At 40.9% G+C, this 19060-nt stretch overlaps 2 protein-coding genes across 9 annotated transcripts in view; one reads left to right on the top strand and one right to left on the bottom strand.

The window, feature by feature from the left end:
• The window catches only part of LOC110528866 (gastrula zinc finger protein XlCGF17.1-like), a 212827-nt gene that overhangs the window by 1299 nt on the left and 192468 nt on the right, over positions 1-19060 (top strand). For 2 of the 8 annotated variants that reach the window (XM_036973098.1, XM_036973099.1), the window contains exons 2-3: positions 2112-2354; positions 3112-3113. In XM_036973098.1, the coding sequence (XP_036828993.1) occupies positions 2252-2354; positions 3112-3113 (105 nt within the window). In that variant the 5' untranslated portion in view covers positions 2112-2251. Of the gene's footprint in view, positions 1-2111; positions 2355-3111; positions 3114-10416; positions 11769-17876; positions 18238-18656; positions 18867-19060 lie in introns of those variants that run through there. The other 6 variants (XM_036973110.1, XM_036973102.1, XM_036973103.1 and 3 more) reach the window with 5 other exon arrangements.
• The window catches only part of LOC110528884 (zinc finger protein 585A), a 244943-nt gene that overhangs the window by 163802 nt on the left and 62081 nt on the right, over positions 1-19060 (bottom strand). The gene's annotated exons all lie outside the window — the stretch shown is intronic.

The raw sequence follows: 19060 nt of genomic DNA, 5'->3' as shown, positions 1-19060 counted from the left end.
GAGGAGACTACAGGGCCTCATTCACACCCTGATTAACCAAGGCCATAAAAAGAGGTGAAGTTAAACTGGGATGCAGCCGTATAAATGAGAACTTGTTCTGAACTAGCCTACCTGGTTAAGTAAAGGTGAAATAAAACATTGAAAGTGGTAGATTGTTAATATCTTGTGCTGGTCAGGTTCAGCAAGGGAAGATTCTTCAATTGGAAAATCATAATGGGACGAAGCTCAGAAGCCATGACCCTGGAGCTGATGCTAAATTGAAGGGAGTAATAATCTCTGAGGTCCCAATATCTATGTCCATGGATGATATTGTTAAAGACCATGTGAAGGGGGACAGAGTGGTTGAAGCCTAAAGGTTGATCAGTAGGAAAGAGGGTTAAAGAAGTGAAAGCTTATCAGTGCTGTTGAGATGTTAGAAGGTTTTGTCTGGAAAAGTACAGAATAGGATTCCTTAGCTTCAATGTCAGAGAATTTGACCCAGCCTCATCAATCAACCAATCAAATGTATTTATAAAGCCCTTCTTACATCAGCTGATAACACAAAGTGCTGTACAGAAACGCAGCCTAAAACCCCAAACAGCAAGCAATGCAGGTGAAGAAGCACAGTGGCTAGGAAAAACTCCCTAGAAAGGCCAGAACCTAGGAAGAAACCTTGAGAGGAACCAGGCTATGAGGGGTGGCCAGTCCTCTTCTGGCTGTGCTGGGTGGAGATGTTCATAGATGACCAGCAGGGTCAAATAATAATGGTGGTTGTCGAGGGTGCAACAGGTCAGCACCTCAGGAGTAAATGTCAGTTGGCTTTTCATAGCCGATCATTGAGAGTTTCTCTACCGCTCCTGCTGTCTCTAGAGAGTTGAAAACTGCATGTCTGGGACAGGTAGCTCATCCTGTGAACCGGTCAGGGTTCCATGACAGCAGGCAGAACAGTTGAAACTGGAGCAGCAACAGTGAATCATCAGTGTTTTTAAATGCCAAAGAATGGGACATGTAGCTGTTGAGTGAAAAGATGTGCCAAGTGTGGTGGGGAACATGATTACAGTAAATGTTGGAGCAATGTGACAGTTAAGTGTTGCAATTGTGTGGAGGACAAAGAGCAGCATTTGGTGGATGCCAGGTGCAGAGAGATGCTCAGAGATATAGAATCTGTCATGAGGTATCATATGCAGAGGCTGTAAGACAGACTGGTGGAACTACAGTGCAGACTGATGGAGCTTCCATGGCTGGTCCCGTAGTAAGAGGACCTACTGTCAGACTGATGGAGCTTCCATGGCTGGTCCTGTAGTAAGAGGACCTACTGTCAGACTGATGGAGCTTCCATGGCTGGTCCTGTAGTAAGAGGACCTACTGTCAGACTGATGGAGCTTCCATGGTTGGTCCCGTAGTAAGAGGACCTACTGTCAGACTGATGGAGCTTCCATGGCTGGTCCCGTAGTAAGAGGACCTACTGTCAGACTGATGGAGCTACCATGGCTGGTCCTGTAGTAAGAGGACCTACTGTTAGAACTGGTCTTTCTAATAGTCCTGACATGGTTTCGAGGCCTGTTCAGAAATCTTGTGCCCATAAATGTGCTGTGACAAAGGATACTTTAGTTGTGAATAAAATGTACTTCATAGCTTTCATTGGTAAGCTTATCAACAACTTGGATTGTGTAAAGCAGAAATACCAGGTTGAAAGTTATCTTGTAAACTGCATCAGAGTTGTTGGGGGTAACAGATGTTACTGTCGGTATGGTTTTTGATAAGCTGGATAACCTGGGCGTGGGTTCTCAGCATGATATAAACCCCAATGTTTACAAACGCAGAAAGGGTTCTCTTGATAAAGTTTATTGGGGGGTGTGGGAGGGTTTTTGGGGAAGGGGAGGGTGTGGTAGAAGTTAATAGGGATTTATGTGGGATTTAGGAAGTCTACGATAGATTAAGTGCACTTATGTTGTGCAATTTAAAATGTGTACTTTGTGTCTGATGTGAATTAATATTTTGTCAGGGATTAGCTACCCGATCTACTGAAATTAGATAATTGATCAAGAAAAAATAGAAAATATTTTTACAGAATGACGTGCCAGAACTGTCAAGAAAATAACTTTTGTGTCCGTTTGTCTTTATTACTACAGACCGATTAAGTCTGAGGCCAGTAACATCAACAGTGAGGACAAACACAGCCCGCTTCTCTCCTTCCACACTGAGTCCAAACCTATAGTCACTGGGTCCTGATTGTGACAGTGGAGCCCAGTTTGCACTGCAGGATCCAGAGATGGCATCAGTGAAGCTGGAAGACTGCAGTCAAACACTGGAGCTGAATGTCAACATTAAAGATGAAGAAGAGGAGGAGAAGATTGGGACATCTGTTAGTCATGGTAAGAGCTGTTTCTATCTATAAGTTATCTTCGTATATTAGACTTCCATAAGTTATGACCAGTCTATTGCTAGGTTGAATTCTGTAAATCTGACATCACACATCCCTGAACAACTCAAGACTTCACAGCGAAGCAAAAACTATTTAAACTTGTAACTCCTGCCTTTGCCCACACATTGTCTCAAGAACGTTGAAAATGTTTAATACCCTCAATCACTAAGTTAGGCATACCTCATTTCAAAATAGGCCATGGCATCATCACTGTCAATATTGAATTATGATTTGTTTGCTGCACAGAATATCAGATCTCAACAACGATTGGAGAAGTGTTGAACATAACCAGTGGACTACCACATCCTGATGATTTATATCTGATACATATATATTTAATATTTTATAAATCAAATTGTAGAAACATCTCAATGATGATCAATGGAAACAGGATGCACCTGAGCTCAATTCAAAAGTTTGGGGTCACTTAACACCAGTCTCAACGTCAACAGTGAAGAAGCGACTCCGGGATGCTGGCCTTCTAGGCAGAGTTGTAAAGGCCAGTTTTATTGCTTCTTTAGTCAGAACCACAGTTTTCAGCGACAGAGACGAAGGTTGAACGTCACGCGTCCTCCGACACACAACCCAACCAAGCCACACTGCTTCTTAACACAGCGCGCATATAACCCGGAAGCCAGCCGCACCAATGTGTCGGAGGAAACACTGTGCAACTTTGGTTAGCGTGCACTGCGCCCGGTCCGCCACAGGAGTCGCTGGTGCGCAATGAGGATATCCGCTAGGCCAATTGTGCGTTGCCAATTGTGCGCAGCCCTTAACCACTGCGCCACCCGGGAGGCCCTCAAAAGGGTTTTCTAATGATGAATTAGCCTTTTAAAATGATCAACTTGGATTAGCTAACACAACATGCCATTGGATCACAGGAGTGATGGTTGCTGATAATGGGCCTCTGTTCGCCTATGTAGATATTCCATAAAATATCTGCCGTTTCCAGCTACAATAGTCATTTACAACAATAACAATGTCTACACTGTATTTCTGATCAATTTGATGTTATTTTAATGGACAATCAATGTGCTTTTCTTTCAAAACAAGGACATTTCTACGTGACCCCAGACGTTTGAACAGTAGTGGATATTTAATATTTTGTATATATCAAGTTGTAGAAACATCTCAAGGAAGCATCTGAACTCAATTTTGAGTCTCTTGTTTTAAGTTTTAAATTTTTTAATACATTTTCAAAAATGCCTAAACCTGTTTTCACTTTGTCATTATGGGGTATTGTGTGTAGATTGCTGAGGATATATTTTTATTTAATTATAGAATTAGGCTGTAACATAACAATGTGGAAAAAGTCAAGGGGTCTGAATACTTTCCGAGGGCACTGTCAGACCCCTTCCCATTTCTCCCATTATGGTACGTTACAGCCTTCTATGTTTTTCCTCGTCAATCTACACACAATACCCCATAATGACATCACAATATCCCATAATGACATCACAATACCCCATAATGACATCACAATACCCCATAATAACAAAGCCAAAACAGGTTTTTAGAAATTCTTGCAAATGTAATAAATTTTTTTTTTAAATTGCTTATTTACATAACTTTTCAGACCTTTTGCTATGAGATGATCCTTGAGATGTTTCTACAACTTGGAGTCCACCTGTGGTAAATTCAATTGATTGGACATGATTTGGACAGGCACACACCTGTCTATGTCAGGTCCCACATTTGACACTGCATGTCAGAGTTAAAACCAAGTCATGAGGTGGAAGGATTTGTCTGTAGAGCTCCGTGACAGGATTGTGTCGGCACAGATCTGGAGACCGGTACCAAACCATTTCTGCAGCATTAAAGGTCGAAAGAACACAGAGGCCTCCATTATTCTTCAATGGAAGAAGTTTGGAACCACCAAGACTCTTCCTAGAGCTGGCCACCCGGACAAACCGAGCAATCGGGGGATAAGGGCCTTGGTCAGGGAGGTGGCCAAGAACCCGATGGTTCTTCTCTGTCAGAGCTCCAGAGTTCCTCTATGGAGACGAGAGAATCTTCCAGAAGGACAACATTCTCTGCAGGACTCCACTAATCATGCCTTTATGGTAGAGTGTCCAGACGGAAGCCACTCCTCCGTAAAAGGCACATGACAGTCCGCTTGGAATTTGCCAAAAGGCACCTAAAGGACTCTGACCATGAGAAACAAGATTCTCTGGTCTGATGAAACCAAGATTGAACTCTTTGGCCTGAATGCCAAGCGTCATGTCTGGAGAAAACCTGGCACCATCCCTACAGTGAAGCATAGTTGTGGTAGCAGCATGCTGTGGGGATATTTTTCAGCGGCAGGGACTGGGTGACTAGTCAGGATCACGGGACAGATGAACATAGCAAAGTATAGAGAGATCCTTTATGAAAACCAACTTGAGAGCACTCGAGACCTCAGACTAGGGTGAAGATTCACCTTCCAACAGGACAACGACCCGAAGCACACAGCCAAGACAACGTGGAAGTGGCTTCGGTACAAGTCTCTGAATGTCATTGAGTGGCCCAGCCAGAACCCGGACTTGAACCCGATCTCTGGAGAGACCTGAAAATAGCTTTGCAGAGACGATCCCCATCCAACCTGACAGAGCTTGAGAGCTTCTGCAGAGAAGAATGGGAGAAACTCCCCAAATACAAGTATGCCAAGCTTGTAGCTTCATACCCAACAAGACTCAAGGCTGTAATTGCTGCCAGAGGTGCTTCAACTAACTATTGTATAAAGGGTCTGAATACTTATGTAAATGTAATATTTCAGTTATTTCTAAAAAAACTGTTTTTGCCCTTGTCATTTTGGGGTATTGTGATGCCATTATGGGGTATTGCGATGTCATTTTGGGGTATTGCGATGTCATTTTGGGGTATTGCGATGTCATTATGGGGTATTGTGATGTCGTTATGGGGTATTGTGATGCCATTATGGGGGTATTGCGATGTCATTTTGGGGTATTGTGATGTCATTGTGGGGTATTGTGATGTCATTTTGGGGTATTGCGATGTCATTATGGGGTATTGTTTGTAGATTGATATGAAGGGAAAAAAACGATTTAATCAATTTTAGAATAAGGCTGTAATGTAACAAGACGTGGAAAAAAAATCAAGGGGTCTATTTACTTTTTGAATGCAGTGTAGATGTTATTTCATGCTACTGAGACTTGTATGGATGACACCAGTATTGTCAGCATTTGTTTTATTCACTGGTCTATCTGGAGTGTTCAGAGTGTAGACTTAAGAAGTGAAGTAGACAAACTGCCAGTGTTTTAAAGTTCTCTGAAATTAGTCTGTGTAGTTACTAACCCTTGTGATGTTGAGTGGAGGATGATATCGCTCATCATTTTCACCACTTTTGCCTCTTATTAGTTTTTGACTCCTACCCAGTTTTAGAATAGTTTGATTCCCCTTCCCATACAGCCTACTGAAATGAATACATACACTACTGTTGAAAAGTTTAGGGTCACTTAGAAATGTCCTTGTTTTGAAAGAAAATTGTTTTTTTTGTCCATTAAAATCACATCAAATTGACCATTAATACAGTGTAGACGCTGTTAATGTTGTAAATGACTTGTAGCTGGAAACGGATGATTTTTTAAAACTGAATATCTACATAGGTGTACAGAGACCCATTATCAGCAACCATCACTCCTGTGATCCAATGGCATGTTGTGTTAGCTAATCAAAGTTGATAATTTTAAAGGGCTAATTGATCATTACAAAACCCTTTTGCAATTATGTTAGCACAGCTGAAAACTGTGGTGCTGATAAAAGAAGCAATAAAACGGTCCTTAGACTAGTTGAGTATCTGGGTCATTTGTCGGTTCGATTACAGGCTCAAAATGGCCAGAAACAACGACCTTTCTTCTGAAATGAAGGCTATTCCATGTGAGAAATTTCCAAGAAACTGAAGATCTCGTGCAGTTCTGTGTACTACTCCCTTCACAGAACAGTGCAAACTGGCTCTAACCACAATAGAAAGAGGAGTGGGAGGCCCCGGTGCACAACTGGGCAAGAGGACAAGTACATTAGTGTGTCTAGTTTGAGAAACAGACGTCTCACAAGTCCTCAACTGGCAGCTTCATTAAATAGTACCCGCAAAGCACCAATCTCAACGTCAACTGTGAAGAGGCGACTCCGGGATGCTGGCCTTCTAGACACTATTCTGGTTAGAGACTGTTGGCATTGTTCTGTGAAGAGAGTAGTACACAGCGTTGTACGAGATCTTCAGCCGTTTCCAGCTACAATAGTCATTTACAACATTAACAATGTCTACACTGTATTTCTGATCACTTTGACATTATTTGAATGGACAAAAATGTGCTATTCTTTCAAAAACATGGACATTTGTAACTTTAGAATTTATTCATTTATTTCATCACTAATGGTAGTGTATTTAAAAAATTAAAAAAATTAACCTTTATTTAACTTTCTTAGCATACTGGTTGTTGTCCGGAATTTCCGATGACTGACGTGCCCAAAGTAAACTGCCCAGAAGCTAGGATATGCATATACTATCCAATGCTATATATATATGTGGGGTATTGTTTTACTTTTTTGGACGATCTTTACTGGTAACCTTAAGGATTAGTTTGTGTGCATGTTGAACGAGTGACCTACTGAATCAAGCGCGCCATCTAAACTGATAGTTTTGGGATATAATGAAGGATATTATCGAACAAAACGACCATTCATTGTGTAGCTGGGACCCTTGGGATTGCAATCAGAGGAAGATCTTCAAAGGTAAGTGATTTATTTAATTGCTGTCTGTGATTTTGTGACGCCTGTGCTGGTTGAAAAAGTATTTTGACGTGGGGAGCTGTCCTCAGATAATCGCATGGTATGCTTTCTCCGTAAAGCCTTTTTCAAATCTGACAACGCAGTTGGATTAACAAGAAGCATTTAAATTATGTAAAACACTTATATTTTCATGAATGTTTAATATTCCGATTTTTGTATTTTGAATTTCGCGCTCTGCAATTTCACCGGATGTTGTCGTAGGTGTCCTGCTAGCGTTTGGACATAGGCAAGTCAGTTAAGAACAAATTCTTATTTTCAATGATGGCCTAGGAACATTGGGTTAATTGCCTTGTTCAGGGGCAGAACGACAGATTTTTACCTTGTCAGCTCGGGGATTCGATCTTGCAACCTTTCGGTTGCTCTAACCACTAGGCTACCTGTCACCCGGTATGGCCAGAAGAGTCACCACTCTGAGCCTGGGTCCTCTCTCGGTTTCTTCCTAGGTTCCTGCTTTCTAGGGAGTTTTTTTGTGGCCACTGTGCTTCTACATCTGCATTGCTTGCTCCTTGGGGATTTTAGACTGGGTTTCTGTTAACCTCTCTGGGACCGTTTGGGACGCGAGCGTCCCACCTTTCAACTGCCAGTGAAACTGCAGGGCGCCAAATTCAAAACAACAGAAATCCCATAATTAATATTCCTCAAACATACAAGTATTTTACACCATTTTAAAGATAAAATTCTCGTTAATCCAACCACAGTGTCCGATTTCAAAAACGCTTTTTGGTGAAAGCAGAACATATCGTTATGTTAGGTCAGAGCCAAGTCACAGAAAGCATTCAGCCATTTCCAACCAAAGAGTGGAGTCACAAAAAGCAGAAATATCGATAAAATGAATCACCTACCTTTGATGATCTTCATCAGAAGACACTCCTAGGACATCATGTTACACAATACATGTATGTTTTGTTCGGTAAAGTTCATATTTATATCCAAAAATCTGAGTTTACATAGAGCGTTACGTTCAGTAGTTCCAAAACATGCAGAGATTTTTGCAGAAAGCCACATCAATTACAGAAATGCTCATAATTATAGATACACTTCTCCTTAATGAAACCGCTGTGTCCGATTTCAAAAAAACTGAGTACGGCGCTCAGACAACAAAATCAAGCCAAACAAATTTCCGCCATGTTGGAGTCGAGAGATGTCAGAATAACATGATAAATATCCACTTTCAGTCCATAGCAACATGTCAAACGATGTTTAGAATCAATCTTTAGGGCGTTTTTAACATAAATCTTCATTAATGTTCTAACCGGACAATTCCTTTGTCTCTACAAATGAAGTGGAACGTAGCTACCTTTCACGTGAGCGTGCCAGACCGAGGCTGTGGCACTCTGCCAGACCACTCACTCATAGAGCCCTTATGAGCCCCTCCTTTAGAGTAGAATCCTCAAAACAGGTTCTAAATACTGTTGACATCTAGTGGAAGCCTTGGGAAGTGAAAAATAACTAACATCACACGGTATCTTCAATAGGAGCTGAGTTGAATAACTACAAACCTCAGATTTCCCACTTCCTGGTAGGATTTTTCTCAGGATTTTGCCTGCCATATGAGTTCTGTTATACTCACAGACATCATTCAAACAGTTTTAGAAACGTCAGATTGTTTTCTATCCAAATGTTCTATTTATATGCATATTCTAGATTTTTCAGCTGAGTAGCAGGCAGCTTAATTTGGGCACGTTTTTCATCCAAGCTACCCAATACTGCCCCCTACCCCAAAGAAGTTAACTTCACTGGGGTAGGGGGCAGCATTTGGAATTTTGGATGAAAAGCGTGCCCAAATTAAACTGCCTGCTACTTGGGCCCATAAGCTAGGATATGCATATAATTAGTCGATTTGGATAGAAAACACTGTTAAAATAATGTTAAAATAATGTCCGAGTATAACAGAACTGATATGGCAGGCGAAAACCCGAGGAAAATCCAACCAGGAAGTACTATTATTTTGAAAGGCTGTTTTTCCATTGAAAGCCTATCCACCATACAAAGACCCAGTCTTCCTCAACATGTGACCAGTCTTTAGGCATTGTTTCAGATCTCTATGGCTTCCTCAACATGTGACCAGTCTTTAGGCATTGTTTCAGGCTTTTACTCTGAAAAATGAGGGAGATACACCGCTTTCAATGAGGGGACAGTGGAAATTTCCATCCATATGAGCCAGGCAAGTGATCGAGAGCGCGCATTTCTTGTTTACCTTTTTCCATTGATGAAGCTTTTGTCCGGTTGAAATATTATTGATTATTTATGACAAAAGCAACCTGAAGATTAATTTTAAACATCGTTTGACATGTTTCTACCATCTTTTATTGTACTATATGACTTTTCGAGAGTGCTTATTGTGCCTTTGGATTTCTGAACTAAACGCACCAACAAAATGGAGGTATTTGGACATAAAGATGAACTTTATCGAACAAAACAAACATTTGTTGTCTAACATGGAGACCTGGGAGTGCCACCAGATGAAGATCATCAAAGGTAAGTGATTAATTTTAATGCTATTTCTGACTTTTGTGAAGCTCTCCTTGGTTGGAAAATGGCTGTATGGGTTTCTGTGTCTAGTCGCTGACCTAACATAATCGCAAAGTGTGCTTTCGCCGTAAAGCCGTTTTGAAATCTGACACAGCGGTTGCATTAAGGAGAAGTTTATCTGTATTCGTATGTTTAACACTTGTATCATTTATCAATGTTTATGATGAGTATTTCTGATGTGGCTCTATGCACTTTCACCGGATGTTTGTTTGAGACAATGCATTTCTGAACACAACACACCAATTTCAAATGAGGTTTTTGGACATAAATATTAACTTTATCGAACAAAACACACATTTATTGTGTAACATGAAGTCCTGTGAGTGCCATCTGATGAAGATCATCAAAGGTTAGTGATTAATTGAATCGCTATTTCTGACTTTTATGAGACCTCTCCTTGGCTGGAAAATGGCGTTTGGTTTTCTGTGACTAGGTGCTGACCTAACATAATCGTTTGGTGTGCTTTCGCCGTAAAGCCTATTTGAAATTTTACACTGTGGCTGGATTTACAAGATGTTTATCTTTAAAATGGTGTGAAATACTTGTATGTTTGAGGAATTTTTCATTATGGGATTTGAACCAGACAGGTTAAGCACTTTGTGACAACTACTGATGTAAAAAGGGCTTCATAAAATACATTTGATTAACATGTATATCACACCAACTGACTGGTTCTTCTGATGTTCACACAGGATACCACGTTGAGACATTCTCTACATCCAGAGAGCATCAGCAGGAAGATCAGAGAGCTAAGAAGTCTCATCACTGCCCACATTGTGAAAAGATTTTCCCATTTCTATCAAAGCTAAAAATACACCTAAAAACACACACAGGAGAGAAGCCTTACTCCTGCCCTGACTGTGGAACTCGTTTCTCTCAACTTTCCCACTTAAAATCACATGAACGTCTACATACAGGGGAGAAGCCATACTCCTGCTCTGACTGTGGAAAACGTTTTAAAACATTATATGACCTAAAAGTTCACCAGAGAACACACACAGGAGATAAGCCTTACGTCTGCTCTGACTGTGGAAAATGCTTCACAACATCAACTCATCTAAAAGTTCATCAGAGAACTCACACAGGAGAGAAGCCTTTCTTCTGCCCTGACTGTGGAACTCGTTTCTCTACATTTTCCCACTTAAAAACACATGAACGTATACACACAGGGGAGAAGCCATACTCCTGCTCTGACTGTGGAAAACGTTTTAAAACATTATATGACCTAAAAGTTCACCAGAGAACACACACAGGAGATAAGCCTTACGTCTGCTCTGACTGTGGAAAATGCTTCACAACATCAACTCATCTAAAAGTTCATCAGAGAACACACACAGGAGAGAAGCCTTATTACTGCTCTGACTGTGGGAAATGTTTTAAAACATCAAATGAGCTAAAAGTTCACCAGAGAACACACACAGGAGAGAAGCCTTTCTTCTGCCCTGACTGTGGAAAATGCTTCACAATATCAACTCATCTAAAAGTTCATCAGAGAACACACACAGGAGAGAAGCCTTATTACTGCTCTGACTGTGGGAAATGTTTTAAAACATCAAATGAGCTAAAAGTTCACCAGAGAACACACTCAGGAGAGAAGCCTTTCTTCTGCCCTGACTGTGTTAAAGGTTTTAAAACATCAACTCAGCTCAAAGTTCATCAGAGGACTCACACAGGAGAGAAGCCTTTCTTCTGCTCTGACTGTGGGGCGAGTTTCTCTCATCTGGGCACCTTAAAAACACACCAACTTATACACACCGGAGAGACTTATACCCACTGCCTTACGTCTGCTCTGACTGTGGAAAATGCTTCAAAACATCAACTGAGCTAAAAGTTAATCAGAGAACACACGCAGGCGAGAAGCCATATTACTGCTCTGACTGTGGAACTAGCTTCTCTAAACATTCCCACTTAAAAACACATATACAATGGGGCAAAAAGGTATTTAGTCAGCCACCAATTGTGCAAGTTCTCCCACTTAAAAAGATGAGAGAGGCCTGTAATTTTCATCATAGGTACACTTCAACTATGACAGACAAAATTAGAATTTTTTAATGAATTTTAATGAATTTATTTGCAAATTATGGTGGAAAATAAGTATTTCTATGTCTATTGTGCACGTTCCCTAAACTTGAGACATCTGTGACATTGTGTGTCCTTTTTTTTGTCCCCCAGCACAAGGTGCACCTGTGTAATGATATTGCTGTTTTATCAGCATCTTGATATGCCACACCTGTTAGGTGGATGGATTATCTTGACAAAGGCTGAAATGCTCACTAACAAGGATATAAACAAGGTTGTGCACAACATTTGAGAGATATTAGCTTTTTGTGCATATGGAACATTGCATTTCAGCTCATGAAACCAACACTTTACATGTTTAGTTGATATTTTAGTTCAGTTTTTATTGGTAGGCCAATGTAATGTAACCTAACATACAAATGGAGTGGAATGGATGTTTTTGTCATATATAATATGTTTTGCTCTGAGACCAGGTTGTCCCTCTGCAGTATTCTGTGTGAAGGAGCTAGTAGACACTTTTTTATTAAACCTTTATTTAACTAGGCAAGTCAGTTAAGAACAAATTCTTATTTACAATGATGGCCTAGGAACAGTGGGTTAACTACCTTGTTCAGAGGCAGAACAACAGATTTTTACCTTTTCAGCTCAGGGATTCGATCAAGCAACCTTTTGGTTACTGACCCAACGCTCTAACCACTAGGCTACCTTCCGCCCCTAACATGTATCAGATAGAGATGGTGTGATGATCACTTTTCACCACTAGTTTGGGGGGGGGGGGGGGGGGGTTGTTTTAAAACTTTATTTAATGATACACAGTTTATGAAATGAATACATGTGTTTATTAATTGTCTGTAAAACTAGATGAGTTATTTTAGTTACTGATCATGAATGTGTTTGGAAAACTGCATTGAAAACTTTATTGATCTGCCAATGAAAAATAAAGTTACATGAATATGTACTGGTCAACCTCTTCTTCTCTTTAGTATTCAGTTCTTCATATTAGATCTGACAGTATGAATGGTTCTTATGGTTGTATTCAGTTCTTCATATTAGATCTGACAGTATGAATGGTTCTTATGGTTGTATTCAGTTCTTCATATTAGATCTGACAGTATGAATGGTTCTTATGGTTGTATTCAGTTCTTCATATTAGATCTGACAGTATGAATGGTTCTTATGGTTGTATTCAGTTCTTCATACTAGATCTGACAGTATGAATGGTTCTTATGGTTGTATTCAGTTCTTCATATTAGATCTGACAGTATGAATGGTTCTTATGGTAGTATTCAGTTCTTCATATTAGATCTGACAGTATGAATGGTTCTTATGGTTGTATTCAGTTCTTCATATTAGATCTGACAGTATGAATGGTTCTTATGGTTGTATTCAGTTCTTCATATTAGATCTGACAGTATGAATGGTTCTTATGGTTGTATTCAGTTCTTCATATTAGATCTGACAGTATGAATGGTTCTTATGGTTGTATTCAGTTCTTCATATTAGATCTGACAGTATGAATGGTTCTTATGGTTGTATTCAGTTCTTCATACTAGATCTGACAGTATGAATGGTTCTTATGGTTGTATTCAGTTCTTCATATTAGATCTGACAGTATGAATGGTTCTTATGGTTGTATTCAGTTCTTCATATTAGATCTGACAGTATGAATGGTTCTTATGGGCTGAGTGCCTGGAGTGTTTTTGTATGACTACAGTCAGGAGTTCTCTCTGACCCTGTGATGTCACCAGCACATTAAGTAGATTCATCTTAAGATAGCCAGGTGAGACAACCACATGTCACAGTAAATACATTTCTCCTCAATTAGCCAGTGTCACTTATTATTATTAGTAGTAGTAGTAGTATTATTTGGGGGGGATACTCTTTAAAGACCTTTTCGGGCAGATGGGCAGGGACTCTGCTCTCCTAGCATCAGAAGGAAGCTGGTGCCACCATTGGGGTGCCAGGACAGAGAAGTGCTTTGACTGGGCTGAGAGGGAGCTTGACCTCCTGTAGCAGTGGGACGGCCATGAGACCAGAGGTGGCAGAACTGAGTGCTCGGGTTGGGATACAGGGTTTGAGCCTGAAGGTAGAGATGGGGCAGTTCCTCTTGCTGCACCGTAATTAAGCACCATTGTCTTGTAGTGGATATGAGCTTCGACTGGAAGCCAGTGGAATGTACGGAGGAGCAGGGTGACATGGGGGAACTTGGGAAGGTTAAACACCCAGATGGACTGCAGTGTTCTAGAGAAGTTCAGTGGAGACCCATCATTCAGGGCAGGTGAGCCACCTGTTTTGAGCCCCACAATTATAGCGATAAAACATGGACTCTTTTTTTGTTTTCTTGAGTAAGGCAGCTCCAAAATGCAGGTCTTCAGCCTTCTGTGGAGGTGTGGCAAGCCCGCAGAAAATAGGGAGCTTTGCGCCGTAATCGGCTCAGTGTTCTGTCATTCATGGGGACAATACGTCATTGCCAAGTCTAAGGGTTGAAATGGAAAATTCAAGCCCCTTGGGTGCTGCCATAGAGTTACATTAGAAGTGCCCATCCAAGAAGGCTTAAGGTCATTGTCCACAGATAGAATAACTTCAAATCATGTATCTACAGTCGCTTTGATTGGACTGATCATGTCAACATCCTACTTTCAACATCTGAGCTAGCAGTCATCATCATGAATCAAGTTGACAGTCTACTGGCAAATCCTGGCAAATTCTTATTTACAAGGAAGGCCTACCCCAGCCAATCCCCACCGATGCTGGGCCAATTGTGCGCTTCCCTATGGGACTCCCAATCATGACCAGATGTGATTCAGCTAGGATTCGAACCAGGGACTGTAGTGATGTCTCTTGCACTGAGATGAGGTGCCTTAGACTGCTGCACCACTCAAGAGCCCTTAAAAGGTTTGGCCCAATGTAGGGCAGGAGTTTGAAGGCACAAGCAGGGAGCCCAGCCACCAGAGAATTGAGAAATGTTTTGGTACTCTTCCCCAGATCTGTGCCTCACCACAAATCTGCCTCGGAGCTCGATGGAAAATGTATTTGACCTCGTTGCTTGGTTTTTGCTCTGACTTGCACTGTCAACTGTGGGACCTTAAAAAGACAGGTCTGATCCTTTTCCAATCATGTCCATGCATTTGAATTTGCCACAGGTGGACTCCAATCAAGTTGTAGAAACATCTCAAGGATGATCAATGGAAACAGGATGCACTTGAGCTGAATTTTGAGTCTCAGAGGAAAGGGTCTGTGTCACGAATATTACCGAAGGTGGCTCCCCTTCTTGTTCGGGTGGCGCTCGGCAGTCGTCGTCGCCGGTCTACTAGCTGCCACCGATCCTTTGTCCCGTGTTCGTTTGGTTTTGTCTAATTGGTTTCACCTGTTCATTGTTAGGTTGTTAGGGTGGGGTTATTTAAGTTTGTTTAGCCCGCTTCTGTTTGTGCGGGCTTGTTCTTCTGTATTTGTGAGAGGTGTTAGTGTTTTGTTGGGTTTTCTCGTTGTCCTGGTATTTTACCTAAGGATACTATTTTGTTTTTATAGTTACTCCTGTGTTGGGTATAACTATTTTGTTCCTTTGATTTTGGACATTAAAGCGTGTTTTTTCCCACATCCTTTGCTCTCTGCGCCTGACTCCACACCCATTCACTCATTGAGCGTTACAGTCTGAATATTTATGCAAATAAGGTATTCATTTTTATAAATTGACAAATTTATAAATAACTTTTTTCGCTTTGTCATTGTGTGTATATTGATGAGGGGTAAAAAATGCATTTAATAAATTTTTGTATAAGCCTGTAACGTAACAATATGTGGAAAAAGTCAAGGGGTCTTGTATAATGCCCTGTATATGCTTTAAACTACAATTTAAGGATCTGAAGTGGTAAACACAAAGGCATAATGGGAAATGCATGTCCAATGGTTATCTCTGTATTAGTATTATCCACATTAAAACACCTAGGTAGAGCAGTGGTTCTCTCAGTATTAGTATTATCTCTGTATTATCCACATTAGAACACCTAGATAGAACAGTGGTTCTCTCGGTATTAGTATTATCTCTGTATTACCCACATTAAAACACCTAGGTAGAGCAGAGAGGACAGAGCATGTGGCTTTGCAACACACAGGTGTTTCATCTCCACACTGGGATGATTTTAACAGTGCAACGCCACACAGGCCTCATGCCTCTCAGGTAGGAGGGTACCAGAAATAAATGAATAAAAAACACAAAACTAATGAAGGAGCACACAGGGCCACAGCACTTCAGGAACACACAGTCACCAACAATATGTCCCTGTTGTCAATACTTTCAACTGGCTCAGATCGCTGTTACAGTACAGCACCACCAAATTCCATTTATTAAGTAACCATCTGTCTTATGGGACCATAATGTAACATATAATTTTGTTTTGAGAGTCCCGGATTATACTTTCTAAGTTACATGGAGTCTATGAGACGAGGCTGCTCCTTAACCTACATTATAAACACGCAGATCAAGAGGTGTGTTTTCCCTTCAGCATCTGTATGTGGCATAAGCTCACCCACCTCACATCATGAATCTAAAATAGTTAACTTTGGCTGTGAGTGATGGGAAAAAAATCTGACTAAGGCAATTACTTGAATAATTCAATGGATGTTTTGTTTACACATTTGATGAGTAATTTGTCTTGTTTAATTAAAAAAAGAAATTGACTTCGCTATGGGGCCGTCAATGGGAATTGGGCCATGATTCAGCTGAACTGCAGTACCGAAAATGCCCTCTGAGCACAGTGGAAAGCATGCGTGTAGACTGGAAGCCTGGCCCCTTGATCCGAGAAGGATGTAATTGCAGACCGCAATTAGGGGCGTTCTCTGATATCGGGTGTTTCATGTTATCAAGTTTACACCAATTGATGCTCCCCATTGGTCCGTGGCCGTTTCTTTTGCGTTGGGTACAACAGTTGTTGAGAACTGAAGAATTGTAGCTATGCCTAACCTTAACCTTTTTCCTAACCTTAATCTCAGTCTCATAACCACCGTTAATTATCATAACCTGCCACATTCGTTATCCAATCCTGCATGGTAAACAAATCCCTAACCCTAACCCTCACCCTTTTCCTAACCTTAACCTCAGTCTCCTGACCTCCACTTTAATTATCCTAACCTGTTATGTATGCTTTGTGCCTAGTTAAATAAATAAATATATATAATATATATATATATATTTTTTTTCACCAATAGTCTCCATCAGTTTCATAACACCGAAATGTCATGTGTCAATTTGGATTATATCAGGGAACATCCACATCAAGAAACTGTACAGTAGTTCTCCTACTGGGAGGCGCGGAAACAGTTTAAAGAGCGATTGGTGCTGAGGAAGCTATGGCAATGGATGCCCCGCAGCCTGTTGAGATTCATAATGACGTTTACCAGTTGAAGGATACCGATGGTAAATGTTAATTGTACGTGCGGCTGAAAGGTTTTTGGGAGTTCAGGAATTCATTTTGGAAGCATTGCAGCCAGTGGTGGAGAAAGTACCCAATTGTCATAATTGAGTAAAAGTAAAGATACTTGAGTCCTTTTCTATCAAGGTAAAAGTGAAAGCCACGCAAAAAAAAAGCGTAATTAAATTGTTGCCTGAAGCACAGTTAAAGTCACCAATGCTCTGGATAACATGAACACAGCCTAACCAGCTCTGCTAAGGCGAGTGAAATGGTCAGAGTTCTCTCATTTGTACTGAAAGTAGCTAGCAAGCTAGCCAATGTTAACCAGTTATCTTGGATGATTGACTGCCGTTGTGAGGTCAGAACGCTTGAATCAACCCTCCTCCTCCGCCAGAGCGTCCAGTGTGTCTCTGAACGCTCCGAGAGAGATACGAACTGACAGTCTGACAACGCTCTGAATTTACGAACGACCAAGCGCACTCTGGCACTCCAGATTGAATTTAAGACCACATCCATAATTAAAAAATAAAGTATTTGTGTTTGGTGAGTCCGCCAAATCAGATGCAGTAGGGATGCGCGAATTTAAATGTTTCCCTGTCCTGCTAATCATTCAAAATGTAACGATAACTTTTGGGTGTCAGGGAACATGTATGGAGTTGAAAGTACATTATTTTCTTTAGGAATGTAGTGGAGTAGAAGTAGAAGTACTTTACACCACTGATTGCAGGGAATACTGACTGAAGATGTTCCTCCCTACGAGGCCCATGAGACTGTGTAGGGATGTGATTTGAATCGGACTGTGACTGAAGGAGTGGGATGTTGTTATTTATCTATTTTTGTATTTTGTTTTGATGTCGTTGTTCCCCCTCCCCTTTTCCGTAAAGGAAATGTATTTTCTTCTACAGTTTATTAACCTTACAGTAGGTGGCGGCAGACACGTTATATTTGTGTAAATGTCAGTATACCAGAGAAGAAGATGACGCTGATATATTGTCGAGGTGGGGAACAGGAAGTTCCGGGTCGAAACGACAGAGCTGTGCTGTTGTGTCGATAGTGGTTGTGTCCGTTTCAAATGTATCATTGTAGGTATGTAATAGCATGTTTAAACTTTCTAATGTCGAGAGAATATATAACATGCTAGGTAACAAATCCGTTTCACGCCTGGTAATGGTTTTAATTGTATGTGTTATTTTGGAGTCTAACCGAGTGAGTGAAGAACGTGATTAAAAATGATTTTACAAGTCACATAACTAGACTTTGGGTTTATCTGAGTCTATGTACATAATTTCGTCAGTCATTTCATTAAGATTCCACTTATTTAAGTTCGTTTTTACATGTTCTTGGTTTTGTGTAAAATGTTAATGAGCTGGTAAATAGCCTTGTCCGAACCATCCTGTTCTCGCGAGTTTACATACACTGTTTCGTTAATGTAAGCTCGCGAGACCTGGATGATTCGGACGAGGCAAGTCAAATGGCGGCTTCAACGGTTTCGGTCGTCTTTCTAGGAGTTTGCTCGTGGTGAAATGGCGACATGAAGCTGTGTGAATAGAAGAAAGCTAACTGAAGTTATCCTTCATCATTTGGAGAGAGATGCCAACTGCATGGAATGGCGTCGATTAATGAGGATGAATCGGAGCACGTATCAAACCCATTCCATGGAGGACCAAGTGTCTGCGTGTTTTCGCTCCACACCTGTACTTGATTAATGAATTAAGGTCACTATTTAGAAAGGAACTCCCCTAATCTGTCTAGGTTTTAATTGAAAGGAAAACCTGATGAGAATTGGCCCTCAATAGAATGATTTTGACACCCCTGAAACAATGGAAATTGAGAGTTTGAGAAGCAACAGCTGTGCTGGAATGCGATCAATGTGGGGGACAGTTCTGATGATATGGAGCGGGAGGATGAG

Source organism: Oncorhynchus mykiss, unplaced genomic scaffold (genome assembly GCF_013265735.2).
Source record: "Oncorhynchus mykiss isolate Arlee unplaced genomic scaffold, USDA_OmykA_1.1 un_scaffold_222, whole genome shotgun sequence".
Classification (NCBI taxonomy): domain Eukaryota; kingdom Metazoa; phylum Chordata; class Actinopteri; order Salmoniformes; family Salmonidae; genus Oncorhynchus; species Oncorhynchus mykiss.
Note: the sequence above shows the minus strand (reverse complement) of the source record. Positions and strands in the feature narration are given on the sequence as shown.